General features: G+C 43.6%; 1 protein-coding gene across 3 annotated transcripts in view; it reads left to right on the forward strand.

The window, feature by feature from the left end:
• The window catches only part of POMT2 (protein O-mannosyltransferase 2), a 32,729-nt gene that overhangs the window by 496 nt on the left and 9,279 nt on the right, over positions 1-22,954 (forward strand). For all 3 annotated transcript variants that reach the window (XM_033142143.1, XM_033142136.1, XM_033142129.1), the window contains exons 2-14: positions 249-333; positions 685-789; positions 1,895-2,003; positions 3,327-3,435; positions 4,021-4,180; positions 5,580-5,686; positions 7,245-7,327; positions 9,054-9,163; positions 10,278-10,344; positions 12,092-12,161; positions 12,803-12,881; positions 13,876-14,027; positions 22,572-22,663. In XM_033142143.1, the coding sequence (XP_032998034.1) occupies positions 249-333; positions 685-789; positions 1,895-2,003; positions 3,327-3,435; positions 4,021-4,180; positions 5,580-5,686; positions 7,245-7,327; positions 9,054-9,163; positions 10,278-10,344; positions 12,092-12,161; positions 12,803-12,881; positions 13,876-14,027; positions 22,572-22,663 (1,328 nt within the window). The remainder of the gene's footprint in view (positions 1-248; positions 334-684; positions 790-1,894; positions 2,004-3,326; positions 3,436-4,020; positions 4,181-5,579; positions 5,687-7,244; positions 7,328-9,053; positions 9,164-10,277; positions 10,345-12,091; positions 12,162-12,802; positions 12,882-13,875; positions 14,028-22,571; positions 22,664-22,954) is intronic.

Consider the following 22,954-nt stretch of genomic DNA (forward strand, 5'->3'; position numbering starts at 1 on the left):
TTGTATTAAATACAACATATCTATTTTTGGCCTTTCCTACAAAAAATCTCAGGGTGCCAAATGTAAGTCCCCTTCACCATTTTACATTGCAACAAACTTACGAGAGAGCTTAAGTGGTCCATTGTCCCCAAGTGTAGATCTGCTTAGTGTTTTGTTTCATCATCACACTGAACAGCTAGGAGTGGCAAAGACTGATGTGAGCTGGAGGCTAACAGTCACCTTTTACTCTTTTCCCTTCCCTTTCATAGCTGGGATGAAACACATTTTGGAAAGATGGGAAGCTATTACATTAACCGAACCTTTTTCTTTGATGTCCATCCACCTCTGGGGAAGGTAAATAGCGAACACCAATTCTTGCAAACTTTGATATCTAAGTTCCAGTTACAGGTGGGTAGCCGTGCTGGTCTGCCATAGTCGAAACAAAATTCCATTTCATGCGGCTCAATGTGGTGCCTTCCATAGTTCCAGTTACAGGTGGGTAGCCGTGCTGGTCTGCCTGGAAAGAATTTTCTATTTTGATATCTAAGAACATTCCTTGACAGCAGAACATTCTCATCCTGGTTCAGTTACATCATCATTGTGGCTAAATTATGTCTCTTTATTAGATCCAAGTTAGTGCTCTAAAAGTTATAAACTACTTCATCTACTTCTGCTTGAATAAGGTCAGTCCTCTTCTCTCTCTAGATGCTGATAGGACTTGCCGGTTACCTGAGTGGCTATGATGGCACATTCCCTTTCCAGAAGCCAGGGGACAAATATGAACAACATAACTACATAGGAATGAGAGGGGTAAGACTGTGGGGCTTCTTAAATAACCAGAGGTCATATATGGAGAAGACCTAGAGTTTCCCTCCTTTCTCTCTGCTTCCAATAAACATGTGTTTATGTTTCAAGAATGGGTTTTGATTCCAGGTAATACTGTAATCTCCATTTCTAAAGCTGTACTACATCTGATGGTTAAAGTAATCTAACATTTGGTAGGATTCGGAATGAGTAGAGAAGAGGAATGAAAAACCTATGTGCAATGTTCTTTTAGTTGTCTCATAGTTTTTGAAACTAGTAACTTCAGTTAACTGCAGGGAGGAGGGAACCAGTCTCTCTCTCTCAGAATTTTTCTGTCAGTTATTTTTAGTGCAGGGTTGTGTTTTCCTCATGCCCTTGGAGGTATCACTGTCAGCAGTTTTGATTCTCAAACAATATTACATTTGGTGTTGTGGTTAGAGTTGTCAAACCAGGACAGGTGAGACCAGGGTTCAAATGGCTATATCACAGGTTTTTTGGGGGGGGGGATTAAATGAAGATGGGGGAAACTATCTACATCACCTTGAACTTGTTTGAGAAAGGTGGGAGTGTTGCAAATATAGGGAAAGGGGAGAATAAGCTGTGGGGTGGTTATATTTCCTCATTGTATGCCTTAATGGAAGCTTTAGAATTAGCAATACATTATTTGGGCAGAAGTGAGGATGAAGGAGAAGGTAGGGTGGTGGAGGATCAGATTTGGAACCTTTCATCTGTTTTATCTCTAGTGGAATATTTCTATCATGAGATCCTGACTAAACATCAGGAAGAACTTTCGGACAGTAAGAGCTGTTTGACAGTGGAACAGACTCCCTCGGGAGGTTGTGGGCTCTCCTTTGCTGGAGGTTTTAAAGGAGAGATTGGATGGTCATTTGTTATAGATGCTTTAATTGAGATTCCTGCATTGTAGGGGGTTGGATTAGATGACCGTTGGGGTTCTCTTCCAACGCTATGTTTCTATGAGGGTGGAGAATACTCAGCAGACTGACTTGCGTATACTTGGCTAATACTGTATGCTTTTAAGGTTGTGTAGCAGCAGAGCTAAGGACATGTGTGTCATCACCATGTGAAGAGTGTTTCTCCTCTCTTTATTTAGTTCTGTGCGTTCCTTGGTTCGTGCCTGGTCCCCTTCTCTTACCTCACAGTGCTGGAGTTGTCCAAATCTCTGCCTGCAGCAATGCTTACAGCTGCCATTCTGATTTTTGGTAAGCATCCTCTTCATGTTGCAGGGTTTGTTTCATTAGTTTCCCCTGTTGGAAAATGATGCTCAGTGAAGGAATTGGGCTTCATGGTCTCCTGTCACAGAAGACCCTATGTGTCAACATCGTTATTCAGTCACAGACTTGTGGGGAGTACCTGAACAAGCTTCTTGCCTTCAGTTTTCTGTCTTGAGAACAGGCCTAGTAATAAACACAGAGGATTATTGTGAGATAAATATGATTAGGGTATAAAATACTTTGAGCGCTATACACATGCACAAATGTTTTAAGAGTCTGCATAAAAACAAACAAATGTTTTGAATATACATATACCCTGGGTACAATCAAAAGGGTGAAATTTTTTCTCTTTTTTTGGTCCACATTATTTGGAAAGGAGAGAATGCAGGAACAAATATGAGTTATAGGGCATTTCTCAAGAGGGGACAATTTTAGCTGAAGAAGAGAAGGGGCAGATCTTGAATAAGTGGAAAGTCGTGATAGGAAATAGCATTGGCCTAGGTAATGAGAGGTGGAGGAGGACAGGGAAGATAACTACGGTATCTTGGCTGTCTCTTAATGCAAACCCAGGCCATTGAGCCTGAGCTTCCACAGCTGCCTCCCACCATGAACCACCATGGGCAGGATTGGCAGCAACAGCAGCAGGTATTTTTTATGCTTATGATAATATTTTGTTCTCTTGTTAATTATGCTATTTTAAATGTGCATCTTATATTTTACTTTCTTCAGTAATGTTTTATTCTGGATTGTTTTATTTGTTGCTTTAAAATGTAAAGCGCTTTGAGATTGTTTTCCTAAAAATACAGTAGAACCTCGACTTACCACCACCTTTACTCGCGAACAATCCAACTTGCGACTGCGGCAAACCCAGAAGTAAAGATCGGGTTTGCCGCGATTTGTGGACGTGCAGAAGCGGCTTCTGCTGACTGCACACGCACAGAATGGCGGTTCTCCCAGCGACCTGGATCAACTCACAAATGGACCTCCGAAACGGATTCCATACATGAGTAGAGGTTCCACTGTATAAAGTGGCATGAAAATGAAATGAATAATAACAACAATTAACTGATGACCCCAAGCTGTATGCTTTGAAGCCAATATCTCTGATGGTGAATAGTATCTCTGACAGTGAAATAAATGTGTAGGTGAGGGCGAGACACTTTACAGATAATGAGTGAAAGCAGCATAATTGATTTTGTACATTCTGATGTGCTCTTATTTCAATAAGATTTTGCTTGACTAAGCACTGAAAAAAAACCTTTTGACTGTTTTTAAAACAACAGCTGATATGCCTTTGTCTTATTTTTCCAGATACAGGGTTCATTACTCTCTCTCAATACATTCTGCTAGATCCCATTCTGATGTTCTTCCTCATGGCAGCTGTGCTCAGCATGGTCAAACATGATTCCTGTGCAAACAGGTAAGGTGGCCCTTCAAACTTGTTTCAGAAGATTCAATTATATGTTTGTTTTGCATTATGTTGTGATTTTTCTCCTGCCAACTTGGCTCCAAAGAGTCCTCAGTGTACAGTATTCAGTATATCATAAAACAACTCAAAACAGCAATAAAATCCATTATTAAGAAATAAAAGCACATAATATATAACATGTGAAACAACAGCTAAAAATGCAGAAAAAGGCTGATGTGGTTATTCTGAGCCTTCTGGGCTATTGTATTGACCTTTCTTAAGAGCAGGAGGTTGCCAGGATAGTTTTATTTCTGTGTGGTGTGCTTGATCAGTTGAATTGCTTTAGATCAGATTCTAGCACCACCTCATTTTTAGGGAGAGTGCTTCAAGAACAGGTGAGGAACCATTTTCAGCCTGAAGGCAACATGCCCTTCCGAACATGGGGGCAAAAGTGGTTGGAACAAGGAACGTAAATGTGTTCTGTTTCTCCATTGGAGATACCTAGGTATAAAGTGTATCCTGCCTTCAGTTTACTCCAGGGATCTCTATTAAAAAGTTTATTATTCCAACAGGAAGTTTTTAAAATGTGTTTTTCAGACCCTTTTCTGCTCCCTGGTGGTTCTGGCTCTGTTTGACTGGGATAAGCCTTGCTGGCGCAATAGGCGTGAAATTTGTTGGCCTTTTTGTAGTACTCCTGGTTGGACTGAACACTGTTTGTGATCTCTGGGAGCTGCTGGGAGACCTCGGTCTCTCACTGGTGAGTTTCTAGAAGTTTTACTAGCTTTCAGTGTTTGTGGGGAAATGCATCATGAAAACATTGTACAGTTGTACCTTGGATCTCAAATGCCTTCGCTCCCGAACAAATCGGCTCTCAAACGATCGAAACCCAGAAGTGAGTGTTCTGGTTTTCGAACAATTTTCGGAAGCTGGACATCAGGTGCGACTTCCGCAGCTTCCAATTGGCTGCAGGAGCTTCCTGCAGCCAATCAGAAGCTGTGCTGTAGTTGTTTCCGTCAGCCAGTGGTTACTGTATTGGAGCCAAGTGATGACCATGACAGAACATATTTTAAAACTGCCTGACAATCTATATAAAGCTTCCTTCTGCATTACATATTAAAAGATTGCTATTGTTCATTCAAGGAGACTTGCCCCCTGAATAGTTCTTGTTTTCATTTCCACTTTGCACTATCTAGCATTGACACTGAGTAGCCTAAAGTTAAGCATACACTATAGAGTTCTGCAAATAGTTTTTTTAATGAGAAAATGCTGCTAGATAGAGGCCTTTGATTTGCTGTATCTAATGTCCTGTAATGGGAAGACTGAAGTTGTTTTGACCTTCAATACAGCGATACAGTTCATAGTCTGCAGATTAGATTTTGGCATACACAATGCATTATTCCTAGTTACCGGTTTAGAGCTGTTCTTATGGGTTTTGCAAGCTTTGCAGGTTGAGCTACTTTTCTGAAGATGAAACTTCAGTCAGTTCATTTTTTCACAAAGAGGGTTTTTCCAGACTCAAATAACTTATCAAGGTAGCAGTTGAATTCAGCAATGGGCTTAAATTATTTTTAGCCTGCATTTAGAAGTCATCAATTATGACACAGGCTGACCTTGGTGATAAATGCTATTAAAACTGTGTCTCGTTAACAGCAAGGAAATTGGCTTTTTGCCATCCATAATGCTGTTTATTCAAGCCTATCTTAGAGGTGCTATTATTCTTCTGGGGTCAGCTTCTCAGATTGTTTAAAGTTACAAAATCCAATTTATTCCACCTACTATCCCTTCTATATAGGGTAAACATTCTTTCTGCTAAGGTTTGCTTCTCCTGGTTTAAATAAGTGTAGTGCAAAGACATAGAGTATCAGCTTCTGAAAAGGTCTGCTTCTTATGTCAGGTCAGTTAATTACATTTGAAATAGGACAAATCCATCTTCCTTAAGTCTCCTGCCTGCAGATGGCTGCAGTGTAATTAGAGTTGTGGCATTGCCAGCAAAACTCTATGAGTCTTAACAATATGCAAATAAATGTACTAACTCCACAAGAGGAGTAGCCAGTTGGTGCAGTCCTTGTAGCTTGTTTGGTTAGGTGTACTCAAGAAAGGTGTATAAAGAAACCTGCCTAAATGGTGCTGCAACTGTTCTGAATTCTTTGTTGCAGGTCACTCTGGGGAGGCACTTCCTGGCTCGTGTGCTCTGCCTCATTATGCTGCCACTTGCTCTCTATACTGCTATGTTTGCTGTTCATTTTGCAGTGCTAAATAGAAGGTATTTCTCCTCACTTTTCTGTCAGAAAGAAAACACACATATGGCAACATTAGCTCAATTCACGCATTGTGCCAAGCCATGCTTAAGGAAGCTTAACTGATAAACCATAATTGGCAATTGGCTAGCCAGTGGGTTTGAAGCTTGAGGGTATTGCTAGCTATCGTTCAGACTCTTGGCACAATGTTTGAATTGACAAATGTGAAAGCAGACAAGCAGCTCTGTGTTCTAAACTATGATGTTGTTTGGTGCGATGTTTGAATTGAGCCATAATTCTAATGAAGTAGTATTTTTATGCAAGGCAGGCAAGTCATGGTAATAGCTGTTTTAGGAATTCTACATGGTGTTCCAGCTCTGTTTAGTTATGCCTCAATATTTAACCTGATCCATGTGTGCATTAATTTCTGCAGAGTCTTGAGTGTAGACCTGTGTCTTCAGATATGGTGGCTTTATAATCACTGACCAGTTAGCATTTGAGTGACAGGATCAGGCATGGTTGTTTCATGATTTTGTTGTGGACACTTGCCTACCTCTTATGTTACATTGTTCCTTACTAATAAATAATGGAAGGAAGACTGAAAAGTGATTACAGTGGTGCCTCGCAAGACAAAATGAATTCGTTCTGCGAGTGCTGTCGTATAGCGAATTTTTCGTCTTGCGAAGCACCAACGGGGGAATAGCGGTTTGACGGGGAAAAAAAATCACGGAAATTTTTCGTCTTGCGAGGCAAGCCCATAGGAAAATTCGTCTTGCGAGACAGCCTCTCGCTAGAAAATGCCTTTCATCTAGCGAGTTTTTCGTCTAGCGAGGCATTCGTCTAGCGAGGTACCACTGTATTTTATTTTTTAAAAAAACAATCTGTCACACTTTTCAACAAGTGGTATTAGCCAAAGTACTTGAGCCAATGTTGGCTTTGCAATTCACCAGTCAATTTTCTGGGTGATAGCCAATGTTGTTCATCCTCTGAGTAGACCCATTTAAATCAATGGCCTTCTGTAACTTAGGCTTGTTGAATTCAGTGGTTTATTCTGTGTATGACTTTGCTGGATATTGGTCTCTGTCAAATACCACTGACCTTCTAAAATGACAATATTCACCAAGCTTCTGACCACAGTATTTACTCCCATTTTACTGCCTAGACCTGTTTGTCATGCTTAAGAGAAAGCCGTTAACCCCATTAGTGAAGAAAAGTGACGGGCCAGTAAAGTTCTAATCCTGCAGGTCAGCATGCAAGTTTGAGGTACATGCACAAGTCTGGGGGTGTTTTAGGAAATACTCAACCAAATATCTCACTGAAATTAGGCTTTCCTCAGGATTGTTTACTTGCATTGTACTTGGGCACTATTGATCACTTAGTTGATGTAAATCTGAAGGTAGCTGAAGGTTGCTTGTGTGTCAGCCAAATGATCCAGATCTTTGTAGACATCAAAGGAAATTGGGAACATCCTGTGTGTTGACAGGCCAGTGCTGTTATGTTTCCTGCTTATTAAATTATACGCTTAAAACTCTTTCTATTTGTCTCCATGCACGCATAATTTACATACACTTGGTTCTTTCTCAGTGGGCCTGGTGATGGCTTTTTCAGCTCTGGATTTCAGTCTCGGCTGATTGGAAACAACCTTCATAACATGTCTGTTCCAGAGTGTGAGTATCTAGATACTTGAGGGAACCAATGCTCTAATGAACACTCTGTATCCAAGCAAACAAAAAACTCTCCTGTGTTTTTAAGAGAACACAGGGTGGATGTTAAAGCATTTGTTACATGTCTATTTGCTCTTTAGTGTGTTTGGAATGGTGATCTGAACCACCTTGGAATTATTTCTGAACATTTTTATCTTTGTCACTAGTGGGTTGGGAGTGGAAAGTTTAGAACTGAGCACAAGTGTGGCGGAAGCATATAAAATGCATAATGAGAGAGTAGATGGAACCTCAAAAGATGCAAAAAAACAAACAAATGGAATGGTAACTTTTAATTATATATTTCTGTATTGGAATAAAACGAGTTGTAGTTCTTGGTACCACCTTGGAGAAATCCTAATCTGCTAAACTCAATTGGCAGACTGTGTCTGAAACCAGTGCAAATGTGTGTCACCTTGATTCAGTAGTCATATGCTAGTGATCTCCCAACTGGCATCTTTACTTTGTAGGGCGAGACTGTTGCCTAACAGCTATTGTGCTACCTGAACCATTCTATACCCTCTGGTTACATTCAATAACTGGCACTTGGTTACCAGTACAGTTAACAGTTTTGGGGAAATGGGGTCCCTTGCTGTACCCAAGCAGCAGAGGTGGGAGTGCAGAGAGGCAGTGATAATTGGGGGGATAAATTGTAGTCACTGCACCTCCTCCACTTCAGCCTATGTGCAGTCAGAGTGTTTCTTCTGTGGTTATTTGATTCCCACTCCCCACCCCCTGCACAACAGGAAGAAAAAGAAAAACATCTAAAAAGAATAAGAAACATGTGATTTGAAATCTGCAGAAATCAACAGGAATATTTGGGGGCAGGTGGAGTGTGTGGGTTTCTGATGTTTTTCCAAGAAAAGTTGGCTGTATCTGCAAAAACAAATTCTGGAATTATTTCACCTAATTAATATATTTTTTAAATGCTGTTATCTCCTTAAGTCTAAAAGATTGGGTGAACTATTCTGAAATAACATCTTTGAATGCCTCCCTCATTGCTCAAATTCCACAGCTTAGAAGTATCTGCTTCTATATCTATAAGAATTTGATTTTGCAAATGATGGTAAATGACACTGCAAGGTTTTTTTTCTAATGCAAGTCAGTGTGGACTAGTGAAAGTTCAACTTGTCTTGAAATAGCAGCTGCAGTCACACCAGACCATGATGGCAGCCACATGATGATTCTGTGGTGGCAGCAGTTTCACAGCACAGTGGAATCTTGCTCATGATTAATGACTCTGTTTCCCGCACCCTTGTGGCTGGTTTTTTGCAAGCATTTCCAGTACACAGGTGCCAATATGTTTTACTTTCTCACAAAATTGTACACTGCCCTCTCCCAAAACATCACGGTAGTGTATAGCAACATAAGCACATCTAAAATCAATACAAAGCAATCATTAAAATGACTGGCTACTTGGGACATTTTAGACAACCCCATAGGCCTGTTGCCATAAGAGAGGCTCCAAGAGGTGTCTGAAAGTAAGAAGAAGGGGGCGGGGGGAAGGATGCCTGTCAAATGTTTGCTGCAAGAGCGTTCCACAGCATGGCACCAGTTACACTAAATGCTCAACTCCAAGTGAAGGGTGTTTGCGCCTCTGTAACAGAGGACAACTAACAACACAACTTATCTGTGTTCCATTTGCAATGCCGTCTTAGGTGAACCACCTTAAACCATTGCTCTCTTCCTTCAGACTTGGCGTATGGCTCTGTGATAACAATGAAAAACCTTCGTATGGCAGGCGGATACCTTCACTCACACTGGCACCTGTATCCTGAGGGTGTGGGAGCACGGCAGCAGCAGGTCAGTGAATTGTGGAAATGTCACATTTTGCTGGTGTTGCTGTAAGCCATTCATGTGACTAAAACACTGGAAAGGTGTGTGTGCACATTTGCTTTTGAAGTTGGCAGGTTTATAAGCCCTTCCTGTGTTGTTTTCAGACACAGGAGTGCCTTGCAGAAATACTTCTAGATGGTTTAGAAGTCAAAAACTGTCCGAGACCTGTGCTGTTTCAGCTGCTTCATGTCCTCTTAGTACAAATAATGGTTGTTTCGTGTTCCTCTCTTGCTATGGATTTTTTACAGCATCTTTGCAGCCTGAAAGTCTTGTGTAGTGCTGGAGGAGATCTGTTGGTATTATCGGTAGCTACTAGTCTTGATGGCAGTATCCCTTTGTATGCCCGTCACTAGGGTACAACAGCAGGAAAGGTCTATTGCACTTATGCCCTGCTTGTAACCTTCTCAGAGGCATCTGGTTTGCCAGTGTGGTGAACAGGAGGCTGGGTTATGAATTATCTAGGCTTTTTCCCTGTTCCCGCAGGTCTTGTACCACTTGCTTACAGGAGTAGTTCACACAATCATTAGAATACAAGTCTTCTCCAAAAGCACTTCCATCCTATGGCAGTGATACAGGACAGGGGTGAGAATAAGGCAGGGAGCATCACTCTTTCCTCTGGACTTCGGCAGTATAGATTCCTGGTTCCATGCATTTCTTAATTCAAATAGAGTTGACTTCAAATATTATATTTTATCACAGTTGTGTGCACAACACATTGGTGTAAAAGCCTATGTCCAGCACAGAAATAACTGGTCACTTGGGGGGTGAAGTGTCACAGGGTGGAAATAACACTCCCAAGGTCAAATATGCATCCTGGGTGATACATGGATTTGGCTTCTTTGGAAAATGCATTTTAAAAATGCATTTAAAAATGCAATAAATCATAAAAGCAGTAACTATGCTGCTGTTCACAACAAACTGCAATTGCTGTGTGTGTGTGTGTGTGTGTGTGTGTGTATGCATTGGTTACAATCCTGGGTCATTCAGAAATGCATAGCATTGCCTTTGTAGTGAATGCACAAAGACTAGACTACTTGTATTTTTGAAGGGATGGAATGCAATGACTTCTCTATGCTTCTAGGTCACTGCATATTTGCATAAGGACTTGAATAACTTGTGGATTATAAAGAAACACAACTTGAAAGCAGGTAATTTGAGAATAAAACGGTGTAATATGTAAACTCTGTTTTTTTCCTTCTTCAAGAAAATTGATCTCCCTTTCCCCTAGGAGTTTTAGATTCTTTTCTAAATATGTGGGATTACCTTATTGGTTTGTTTGTTTGTTACATGTATATTCTGCCTCTCCTCCTGTAAGGCATTCCAAGTAGCATACATCATTTTCCTTCACTTATTGTATAAACTGGGCTGTGTTTGATACCCCTCTGAGGCAGCATATTCAGTGGTGCATCTCTTCCTTGCTGAAGGTGCATGGTCCACTGGGTTCTGGGTAAAGGGGAGTGTGGATGCCATTCTCTGCCCTTTCATGCCTGTGGTCTTGTCTGTGACTATGGAAGTAAGGGGAATGGCAGCACCTACTTGTTCTCAGGTCCTGTGGACTTGCCTGTCCTGAATGGGTGCCAAAACACAGAACTTCAAGATCTGTCTCCTAGTGCTTCTTTGTGAGACTTCTCAAGATTGCCTTGGAGGGGCACACTTGCCACTTCTGTTTATTTTTATAATTCATTTTTTACATTCATATCCAACTTTCTTCTGGGAAGGTCAAGGTGGCGTACATAGGATCATAGGATTGTAGAGTTGGAATGGACCAACCACCTGCAATACAGGAATCTTTTGCCTAACGTGGGACTCAAACCCACAAGCCTGGGATTAAGAGTCACATGCTGTACTGACTGAGCTATCCCAGCAATTCATGCTTTCTCTTCTTCCCCAGTTTATCCTCACAACAACCCTGTGAAGTAGGTTAGGCTGAGATACTGTAGCTGGCCAAAGGTCACCCAAGTGAGCTTCATGACAGAAGAAATTTGAACTCTTGTCTCTCAGGTCCTAGTCCAACCACTCCAGTGAAGTGTCTTGCGCCATGTGTAGTGGCACATTAGATCTGATATATAATAAGCTCGGTTCCTTATTGTGAGGAGGTCATTATACAAGGTTTTTGCAAGCTTTTTAAATAGTCCAGTAGCGCTGGAAGGCAGGTTTTGGAGCGCATGCCTCTTGGTGGCATGGGCTAGTGATGGCAACTTAGCTGAATTGGATAAGCATTTGAGGTTGTGTTTTTGGGCAGTGGCAAAGCTGGCCCATTTCAAGGTATAAAATAAAATGTGCTGCCTCCTGATCTAATCCTGTGGTACATCTACAACATGATACTCCCCTGAGAGATGCCCAGATTTATCTCTGCTGCCTGCTGTTTCATCAGTTTAACAGATGGTTTATATACTCTCAAATTGAAATATATTAGTGCAAAATTAAATCGTAGTTACCCCTTTTGTATAAAAGTATAAACACAACAGACTCAGATCCAAGTTAGTAGTTGTGTAATCTATCTGAATTAAAGTCTGGTCAGATCAGAATGAAATATTTCAAAAGGAAACTTGTCTTTAGTGCTGAACATAGCTCCTTGTTCATCTTGCTGGTTGTGGCCACAGTTTGAATGTATGGGAATTTTAATGTTTTTCTTGCAACACTTGCATGCTGTGGCATCCTAGGAAGAATGCTGTCTTATTGGCGATATATTTTGTTTGCTGTTAGAGAAGCTTTCTATCATAATGATGATACTGGAAAGTCATTGGAAATATTTCGGGTTTTTTTGGAATTTGAACTAGAGATGTTGCAACGATGATATTTTTATGATGCTTTCCTAGTTTATTTGATAATGGCATTCTTACATCTTTTCCATCAGCCTCAGATCTCATGCTGTGACCTCTTCTGTTTCACCAGATCATTCAGACCCTTCCTTCCCTGTGGAGTTTGTAAGGCATGGAGACGTTATCCGTTTGGAACACAAAGAGTAAGCTGTTTAGGAAATGTGAGGAATGCTAAAGGCCTGAAGTAGCAGTTCTGGTTGAGTATGGTAATAGCTATCTGGTCTGCCAGTAACTACACCATGGTTAGAACAGACCTTGTTGATGACTCTCTCTTCTGTGTGCTATTCCCTGATAGTCTTTGAAGTGCCATTAGATGCTCTTTATTTGCGCAAAGAAATTAACTTCACTAGTATTCCTGGAATCTGCTAACATGAGAGAGAATGTGGACCTCACTGTAAATCTTGACATGCAAATTTTGACAGAAACTGGTGGCAACCAATTTGCAAGTGGGTTCTGTTCCCGGCCCCTGTGCGTGTCGACGGAGCACATGTAAGTTGGCCCCACCTCGTTCCGCCCCACCCAACCCCCATTCTGCTCTGCCCCCATCATGCCCTCTTCTGGGTCCAGAAGGACCCACGCATCGGCGATCACGTGTCAATTGGACATGCCTAAAATGGTCACCGCCTGTATACTTGGCATAACATCTCTATAGTGTCACCATATTCAACTGTGTTGAAGATGACAGAAAATGTTTGAACCAAGTTTTCTTTAATTGAAATCAATTTTCAGCGCTCAAAGTGTTCTAGGGATAAAATCAAACAATGTGATTTTATTTTAACTTTAGGACTTCTAGAAACCTGCACAGTCACCCTCATGAAGCCCCCTTGACGAGAAAGCATCTTCAGGTCACTGGGTATGGCATAGTAAGTGAACAAAGAGAAAACTTGATTCTGTCCGTCCGTCCCCCCCGGAATATATTCCCAGAACAAAGGGTTATTTCTCCTTTTGGGGTTTTCTTTCTTTTAAGCTGCTCAAAACCCATGATTCTTTCATAAAGGACAGGAAGCTGCAGTGTGAATTTTTTAGCTCATATTTAAAAAACCCTGTATGAATCGCTTGAGATTATTGGAGAATACTGAGAGTGCCTCACCCTCATATAAACTACAATGTAACATGAAATACAAATCCCTACCTGTGCCAGCGCTCGACTCCAAGGAGTTAAGGCTCTTTAAACAGCTTGACTGATTTATATTGTCCTCTGCACTTGTTATGACCTATTGGTGTCTAGGTTGAAGGATGTACAACCATTAACTTTATGAAAATATTTTTTCTTTCATTCTTGTGAGGTGAAAAAAGTGTATTGTGGTAAACCTTTTCAGCAGTCGACTAACAGTTCTGTGTAACTTTTTAATCCAAATGTGGGGTGGGAGTGGGGGAGCAGCAGTGTAGTTTATTTATTGGCCCTAAAAAAGTAGAGGCAAAAAGAGCAGCAAAAACATTGCGATGTTCTGCACACCACAGTAAACCAAACTATGGTTTACTGGGACAGTGCTGGCTCACTCACACTCACTGTGCTGCTGCTTTTAGCACAGTGCAGTATGGCAGCTAACACAGGTTTTGACATAGCATGTCACCCCAGATTGTGGTTAAGGTGTCTCCTCCTTAATTATGATCTGCAACCATAGGACAAGCCTTGGTTAATAAACCAAGTTGATCAAGGTGGCTGGAGCAACTCCCCTTTGAGGAATGGCTACTTACTGCTGGTGTTTGGATAGGGCAATACTGAAGGGCCTCAGTAGCTCCTCACAAGTACTGCTACTGCCTTGAAGCTTCAGAAACCCATTCCTCTCTCATTCATAATAGCTTTCTTTGTCTCTGTGTGCCCCCCCCCTTTTTCTTGGTATGCACGTTTCCTAGAATGGAACTGGAGACTGCAATGATTTCTGGCGAATTGAGGTTGTGGGAAGAAAGACTGGGAAGCGTATCAAAGTCCTACGTAGTCGGATCAGGCTGATTCATGTGGCTACAGGCTGCCTCTTGGGTTCAACTGGGAAGACGTTGCCGAAATGGTAAATATCCAGGAGTCATTTTTCATGGAATTCTTGAGCCTGAAGGGACCTCCAGAGCAAGGCAGCACGTATGCTTTTTGATTTCCTCCTTTTTAATATGTGATTCAGTGCATTTGGGGCTGCATCGTAGAAAACAGATGCATTGCTGAAGGCTCTTCTGACGCTAGATCTTGGGTTGATTTAAAGTGAGTAAACAATGTCACATGCAGCAGGAATGGCAACATTGTCTTTACTCTTTGGCCTTTGTCACTTGAGATATATATTTTCAGGATCCACACTGTTCTTGTGATGGTAATTTGTTTTAAACTGTTTTTAATGATGTGTTTTGAAATTGCTGTAACCTGCTCTGGGACCTTATAGCATAGGGCAGGTAAGAAGAAGAAGAATTTGGACTTGATACCCCGCCTTTCACTCCCCTTAAGGAGTCTCAAAGTGGCTAACCATCTCCTTTCCCTTCCTCCCCCACAACAAACACTCTGTGAGGTGAGTGAGGCTGAGAGACTTCAGAGAAGTGTGACTAGCCCAAGGTCACCCAGCAGCTGCATGTGGAGGAGCGGAGACGCAAACCCGGTTCCCCAGATTACAAGTCTATTTCTCTTAACCACTACACCACACTGGCTCAAAACATGTGCATTCCTTCCTGTTGTGACTCGGATTTGAACCAAGGTTGCTGCGGCCACAATGCAGAGTACTAAGCACTATACGATCACGGCAAGCTATGCAGGAAATAATAACAATTGTAATAATAATAAGACAGCCCCCATTGCGACCAGCTCACTGTCAATCCAGCATGGTAATGAGTTCTTTTCTACTCCCAAATATGGTTGTCTGTCAGATCCCTGAGTGTTCTTTTCCTGATTGTGCTATTCATTATGCCTGCAAAGTATTCATTTATTTATCTATCTCACATGGCTGCAATCACTTGTTAGGAGTTATTATAGCTATTATTGTTATAATCCCACCTTGTGGTAATCAAACTGTCAAAGGATTAGCTACTGTTTTCCCACTTCACTTCAACTCTTACACCCATTTACTTATTTGTTCAGAACTATTTTCCCTTCTGCCACCGTATATATTTAAATGACTGGTTAATAATAAACCTCAGATCACTCACCAGTAGCTGTGGCAAAAACAGTGCAGGCACCACTTAAAAGCAGAACAACAATGTAATATGTGTTTCAGCTTTGATTAACAAATAATAAAAATGAAGGTGGGTAGCCGTGTTGGTCTGCCATAGTCAAAACAAAATCGAAAATTCTTTCTAGTAGCACCTTAGAGACCAACTGAGTTTGTTCCTGGTATGAGCTTTCGTGTGCATGCAGGTATCTGAAGATGAAGAAGTGTGCATGCATACGAAAGCTCATACCAGGAACAAACTCAGTTGGTCTCTAAGGTGCTACTAGAAAGAATTTTCGATTTTGTTTTAAAAATGAAGGGTTATCCTTAGTTTGAAGGGTTACTATATAATGAACTTAACTTGGCTACCGTTACTTTAAAATAACACTTCATTCTGCCAGGTTACTATGTTACTGCCACTTTAAAAAGATACCACTGGGAGAACCGTTTCCTCCTCTCCTGCCCCATTTAAACGAAGAGTCAGTTACCTAAGCCTCTCCAAACCAGTTAACTCTTTTAATCAGTAGGCACTGAGGGCCATGCTTATGAAACCTTTTCCTTGGCTATCATGCTCTGAACACTCTCAGGCTTCAACCCAGACCCCTGGCAAAGTCTTCAGCAGGACACAGCAACCACATTTACCTCAGGCAGTGCACAGTGCCAGCAGACCCTTGGCTTCTAAGTGCCCTCTTGGGACCTCTCTGGCTCAGTGGGGCGAGGCAGAATGTCCACTGTATTGTTCAGCATAGCCCCATATCTGCCTGCCTGTTCCTTTTTGAGCACAGTCTTGTTCCTTTATTAAGAAACAGGACAAAGTAATTGAATATTAGGGCCGAAGCCCAAATGTTGCTTATCTTCTGTCCCTCAACTGTGCTGCCTTGTAGGTGTTTGCTTACTATAAAATTCCTCACTATTAATTTGGATCCTAAGATAAGTTAATTTAAGGAAGTTCACAGATGGAAGGCTTTTTGCCCCGTTCTTTTCCCTGTAGCCACCTGGAGCCCCCAAAACACCTTTCCAGAGGTTGGGGGGGACCCTCCTGAACAATGTAGACTCAGGCATGTGATGTAGCAGGAGGAGAAGGCAGGAATCTTAAGTGAATTTCCTTAAATTAACTTGCATTTTATATGCTGTGTGAGAGAAAGCATCAGATAACTTCTAACAGTCATTTATTTCTCTTTTATACATACTGTTCCTTAGCTATACTTCTTATGAGTTTTAATTGTCATGCAATTGTCTGTACTAAAAGCCTTGTAATAGCAGAGAATTCTCCTCTGGAAAAGTTTGGCTTATTTACTTGCCGGCTCACATGTTTTGAACAGTCAATATAATTGCTTTCAAACAAAAAAGATCAATTGACTTTTTTGTTGTGCAAGTTGCTAGGGAAGAGCAGGTGCAGGGAACAAAAAGCTCTTCTGAACGCTTTGACTGTCCTCTGCCTCCACAATGGTGCATATGTGTGCTTCGGTCTCTATGTAAGTGGATCTGCTTGTCAAGGCTGAACTCATAAGGCTGTCAAGCCCAGACATCTTTTAGCTAGAAAGGCAGTTAACCTGAAACCATTGTGATAATTGAGCATTAGAAAATGCGCTCTTTCATTCCAGGTCATTCCACTTCAGGAACCAGCAAACTAGCAAGAGAACAATGTACTTAGATAAAACCAATTTTAAAATAGTTTAACAAGACGTATAAACACAAGAAATGGGGGAACCATTGCCTAGTAAAGATTAAAAGAGTGTGAGGAGCAGGGAGTAAGGTTTGGTTTCCAGAGTATTCCTCATGTAGTGAGAGCCTGGCTGTTACTGCATATGCAGATTACTATTTCCCCACTTGACAGCAAATTGTTCCTCTTAGTAGGGTCACTATAGATGTGGGCTATCCTAGGTCTGTTTGTCACACTTTACAGATGTAAAATTATTCCCATGCCTTTGAAAGGACGCGTGAGTCTTCCTTTGAAAGGGGGTGTGTGTGTATACATCTATGGCACCCTGCCAAATATCTAAATCACCAAGGTACAGTTTCTAAAGTTTTTATTTAAAAAGTGTGAGCCAGATGCATATTGCCAATTCTGATCATATAATTTGTTTCTTCTATTTTTTTAAAAGGCTGTGTCTGGTGCTTTTGTAAACAAGGCCACTGTTTGAACTTAAATGTTTAAGTCAGTGCTTTTTGCTGGGGGGGACGCAGGGTTACACATAACCCTAAACATTTTGTGAATCTAAATTTGGCCTCATTGAGGGGCAGTATTTCAATATGAGTAGGAAAATGAGAGTACCACTAAAAATTTTTTTAGGAAAAAAGCACTGGTTTAAGTTAAGCAGCTAGAACATAAATATATATGTGTGTGTATCTATCTTAGAGGATGGTGGTGGTGATTTATTAATTTTATATACTGCTTAATTGCCAAGGTGGCTTCTCAATGATTTACAAGTGTAAAACCACTTACAAAAACACACCTAATTAAACACACAAACAATTTCATCAAAACATTAAAATAGACATCCACAATTAAAATAAATAGGAGAATAAGTCCATTAAAACAGCACTACAATTAAAACAGTTACAACAGCAATTCAACATTGTTATAAAGTGAGTCCAGCCAGTGATAGAATAGTAACACATTTATTCATGGCAGCAAGCAAGTAAAAGACACTCACAAACACAAACCCTGCTGCTATATATAGGCACTTGGGCTAGCATAGCCAACCCAGGTGAAACTAATTAAAAGCAATCGCTACCTCCTTTAACTATTTCCTGGCTGCTCTGTTACAGTGCTGTGCCTGCAATTCAGTACACAACACCCCTCCCCTCTTAGCCAAGAACAACCCGATTGTGGATAAAAACAACAACATCGAGCATGACACACACAATGAAACACTTGGCCCCCATCCCCCCGTACCAACCCACAGTCAAAGTCCTTCAGATATCGCGGACGGGTTCGCACCCTCTGAGACCGTCTGAGCTCGGACTCCCGGGGGCTGCCCCCCGCCTGGGTCTCTTCAACTTCTAGCCGTGGCTCGGTTCCCCTCTCAGCCTCTACCGGCCCGGCCTCACTGTCTCCCGTTTGGACTTCAACTGCCTCAGGGGGATGGGTGACTGCTGGTTCTCTGTTGACCTGCCCTGGCAATTGCTCCACTTCCCTTGTGGACAATTCATCCTCCTGGACGGGCCACCGCTGCCGTAGTTGGTCGACATGGCGACGAAGACTACTTGTGCCGTCTGCCTCAACCTCGTATGACACAGGGCCAGTTGGCCTGGAAACTGTGGCTGGAATCCATGCAGGGCCGGACCCATAGTTCTTAGTATAAACAGGGTCCCCCCTGTTGGAAAATACGAGGTGCCTTGATAGCCTCCTGCGGCCGATCCGCCGCACGATCCGGATGCAGTCTATCTAAGCGAGTCGTCAGGCGCCTCCTCATCAGTAACTCTGCTGGGCTCCTCCCAGTTGTTGAGTGTGGTGTTACATGCTGTGATAGTAAAAAGGATGAGAGTCGCTGGTGCCAATCTCCGTAGACTATCCGCCGCAGCGCGTCCTTAGTGGTGCGCACCATTCTTTCTGCTTGACCATTTGTAGACGGGTGGAATGGGGCCGAGGTGACATGGCGGATTCCATTAACGTCCATAAAATCCTTGAACTCAGTTGATGTAAACTGTGCCCCATTATCTGACACGAGAGTGTCAGGCAGCCCGTGGGTCACAAACAAGGCTCTCAGGTTCCGTATAACAACACCTGAGGTCATGCGGGTCACTGGTATAACCTCCAGCCATTTGGAGTGTGAATCTACCACAATCAAGAATGTCTGGCCCTGAAATGGCCCTGCAAAGTCCACATGTAAACGTGACCATGGCTCCTTGGTAACTTCCCATGGGTGCACCGGGGCTTGAGGCATTGCTGGCCTTGATTCTTGGCACGGACAACACTTCCGCACCCATTCTTCGATGGCCTCATCCATTTTCGGCCACCACACGTAGCTGCGAGCCAATGCCTTCATTCTTACAATTCCCGGATGACCCTCGTGCAGTGCTTCCAACACTCGCTGTCGCAGCTTTGGGGGGATCACAACCCGGCTCCCCCACAATAGACACCCTTTATGAGCTGACAGTTCATCTCGCCGGGACTCGTATGGCCGGAATTCCTCTGTGACCTTGCCCTCCGGCCACCCCCTCCACCCCCAGTCCAAAACACGCGCCAAAGTGCGATCTTTGGCTGAAAAAGCAGCCACATCTGCAACACTAACAGGGGGTTGCGGCAGGTCTTCCAAGGACATAACGCCATAAGCCGGTGATGGATCCTCAGCCGGCTCTGGCAATGGCAACCGACTGAGGGCGTCTGCATGGCCCAGGGCTTTACCCGCTCGATGCACCAGTTCATACGTGTAGGCTGACAAAAACATGGCCCACCGCAACATGCGGGCTGACAAGATCTGCGGTGTTTGACGGTCTGGCGCAAACAACCCTAGCAGCGGCTTGTGGTCAGTCACAAGCTCGAACGGGCGCCCATAAACATAATCATGGAACTTTTTTACTCCTGCGACCAATGCCAGAGCCTCCCGGTCAATTTGAGCATAGTTCCTCTCGGCCAACGACAAAGTTCGAGAAAAATAAGCAATGGGAGCCTCCCGCCCATCCGGTAACCGGTGGCTCAGCACGGCTCCAATCCCGTAAGGAGATGCATCACAAGCCAACGACAAAGGCAGATCTTCACGGAAATGGGTAAGAACACTATCGGACGAAAGTAAGTCCTTTACTGCGGCGAAAGCAGCAGCTTCCCGCTGCCCCCACTTCCAAGTTCCCCGGTCATCAAGCAGACGATGTAGTGGTTCCGCGATAGACGCCTTATGTGGAAGGAAGGCATGATAAAAATTGAGAAGCCCCAAGAACGACTGCAGCTCTTTCTTTGACTGTGGGGCTGGCGCACTCCTGATGGCAGTAACTTTCGCAGAAGTAGGATGGATACCCTTGGCGTCAACCAGGAACCCCAGGAACTCTACTTGGGGAACTCCCAAGAAGCACTTCTCCCGCTTAACCTTAAGGCCAGCTTTTGCAAGGCGGGCCAGAACTTCACGGAGGCGGGAAATCAGTTCCTCTGAGGACACCCCGGCGACTAGTATATCATCAAAATAGGGAATTACCCCCGGGATTCCCTTAAGTAGTCGCTCCATCAGTCCCTGAAAAATTCCTGGGGCCACGCTGACCCCAAACTGCAAACGCTTAACTCGAAATGCTCCCCGGTGAGTAACAATTGTCTGCGCCTCCGCTGTGGCGTCGTCTACCGGGAGCTGTTGGTAGGCCTGCGCCAGGTCTAATTTTGCAAAAATCTGCCCCCCTGCCAGGGACGCGAGCACGTGGCTTACCACTGGCACCGGATAGGCATTTTGCTGCAGTGCCTTATTCAGAGTGCACTTGTAATCCGCGCAGATCCGTACTGCGCCGTTTGCCTTCAAAGGGCACACGATTGGAGTCTCCCAGCGGGCATGCGAGACGGGCTCCAGCACCCCCTGCTCCACAAGCTTGTCCAACTCTTCATCGATCCTCGGCTTCAATGCAAAGGGCACACGGCGCGGCTTCAGTCGGATAGGGCAAACAGCCGGGTCCAGATCGAAGGACACCGGCGGCCCTGTGTATCGTCCCAATTGTCCGTCAAAAACAGCTGCGAACTCCTGGCACAATGCCTCAAAAGAAGACGGTGCCGACTCTATTCTGTGGGCCCCCTCTAGGCGGATGCCGAAGGCCTCAAACCAATCACGCCCCAATAAGTCCGGCCGCCGGCCCCCTGCAACCACAATTCGCAATTTGCCTTTAAATTTTCTGTGCTGGACGCGAAAATCCCCAACACCTAGGACAGGCACCGGATTCTGATTAAAGTCTCTTAAAAAGAAATCCAGGGGACGAAGACAATCGCGGCCCGCTTTGGGGCAAAACCTGCGGAAAGTGGGCTCTGAAACAATCGTGAACCCCGACCCAGAGTCCACTTCCAGTTCACAGGGCACCCCCTCTATGCGAACCACTTTCGTGATCCTTGGTGGTGGCCGTACACTATCACTTTGGGGCTGAATACGGGTCGAAGAACACTGACCCACAATCTCAGGCTCTGAGCCCCAGCACCTCAGTCTCTCTCTTGAACGATCTCCAGTCTCTCGATCTCTCTCCACTCCATCTCGCAGCACTCGGTTTCCAGCCCGACAGACTCGGGCAATATGGCCCATCCTCTTACACTTCCGACACTGGGCGTTGCGGAACCTGCAAAACCGTCGCTCGTGTGCTTTTCCGCAACTGTCACAGCTCTTGGGGGACGACTGGGCCAGCAGTCGGCGATGATCAAGCTGTCGACTTCCTTGCTGCCGGCGGGAGGACTGAAACACCTTCAATGCTCCCCCCGTTACCTCGTCCGACACGCCTTCCTCTGTGTCAGTCTCCACCGCATGCACACCAGTCGCCTGTCCACCACGGAGCTCTCGAACTGTGCGGTCTGCCCCCTCCCGGGAGATGACAAAGTCATAAGCTTCCTGGAAGGTCAAAGACTTCTTGGCAACCAATTCCCTCTGCAGCCTCTCATCACACAGGCCACACACAAAACGATCCCTCAGCATCTCCTCCAGATCGTGGAACTCACAACAGCGGGTGAGTTCCCTCAAGGCAGCCACAAACGATGACGCCGACTCTCCACTCTGCTGGTACCGCTGGTAAAACATCTGCCGGCAGGCCAATTGTGAAGGCGCCGGCTCAAAATGGTTGCCAAGCACCGCAGTCAATTCCTCAAAAGTCTTTGACTCAAGTGTGGCCGGGGAGATAAGGTTCTTTGCTAATTTAAAAGTAGCCTTTCCGCACACACTGAGGAACGTATCCCTTCGCTCCTCAGCACTGGTAATTCTATTAGCACGGAGGTAAAACTTAAGTCTGTCACAATAATCACTCCATTCTCCTGGCTCATTGACATTAAATTCCTCAATTGAGCCACGTGTTGCCATATTGCCAGCCGATCCCTCCCGGGCGTTGCTGTTGGTCTCTGTCATGGCGGCAGTTCACTGGCTAGATCCCACCTTCGTCGCCAGTGTTATAAAGTGAGTCCAGCCAGTGATAGAATAGTAACACATTTATTCATGGCAGCAAGCAAGTAAAAGACACTCACAAACACAAACCCTGCTGCTATATATAGGCACTTGGGCTAGCATAGCCAACCCAGGTGAAACTAATTAAAAGCAATCGCTACCTCCTTTAACTATTTCCTGGCTGCTCTGTTACAGTGCTGTGCCTGCAATTCAGTACACAACAAACATGACTTTTGATTCCCTTAGATTTTCTTTTGGTTCAGTGTGAATTCTGAAAGGCCAATGCTTCTGTAAGAGATATCATGGAATATGAATGCAAGTTGGGATAGACAAGTTCAGAAGTTTTATTGATAATTTACTGATGGTTCTTGTTTCACAGGGGCTGGGAGCAGGTAGAAGTCACCTGCACACCATATCAGAAGGAGTCTCCTAATTCTCTCTGGAATGTTGAAGATCACATTAATCCCAGGTGTATGTGATTGAATGTACCTTTTTGTCATCAAAATATTAAGATTTCCCCTCCCCTTCCTTTTGCATGTCAATTTTGAAGAGAGAAAGCTCCATAAAGCAGTTGAAGCAAAATATTAATAATTGGAATTCCTGAATAATTTCTCCAGTGGCTGGATTTGAGCATGTTTTTGTCATACCCACAAGGGAGCTTCTTGTGATTCTAGTTTGACATTTTAGTGCACAGCAGGAAAAAGTGGAGGAAAGATTGCTATTCAAGGTTGCATGGGTTTCTTTGTCCTTTAAAAAACAACA

Source organism: Lacerta agilis, chromosome 1 (assembly GCF_009819535.1).
Source record: "Lacerta agilis isolate rLacAgi1 chromosome 1, rLacAgi1.pri, whole genome shotgun sequence".
Lineage (NCBI taxonomy): Eukaryota > Metazoa > Chordata > Lepidosauria > Squamata > Lacertidae > Lacerta > Lacerta agilis.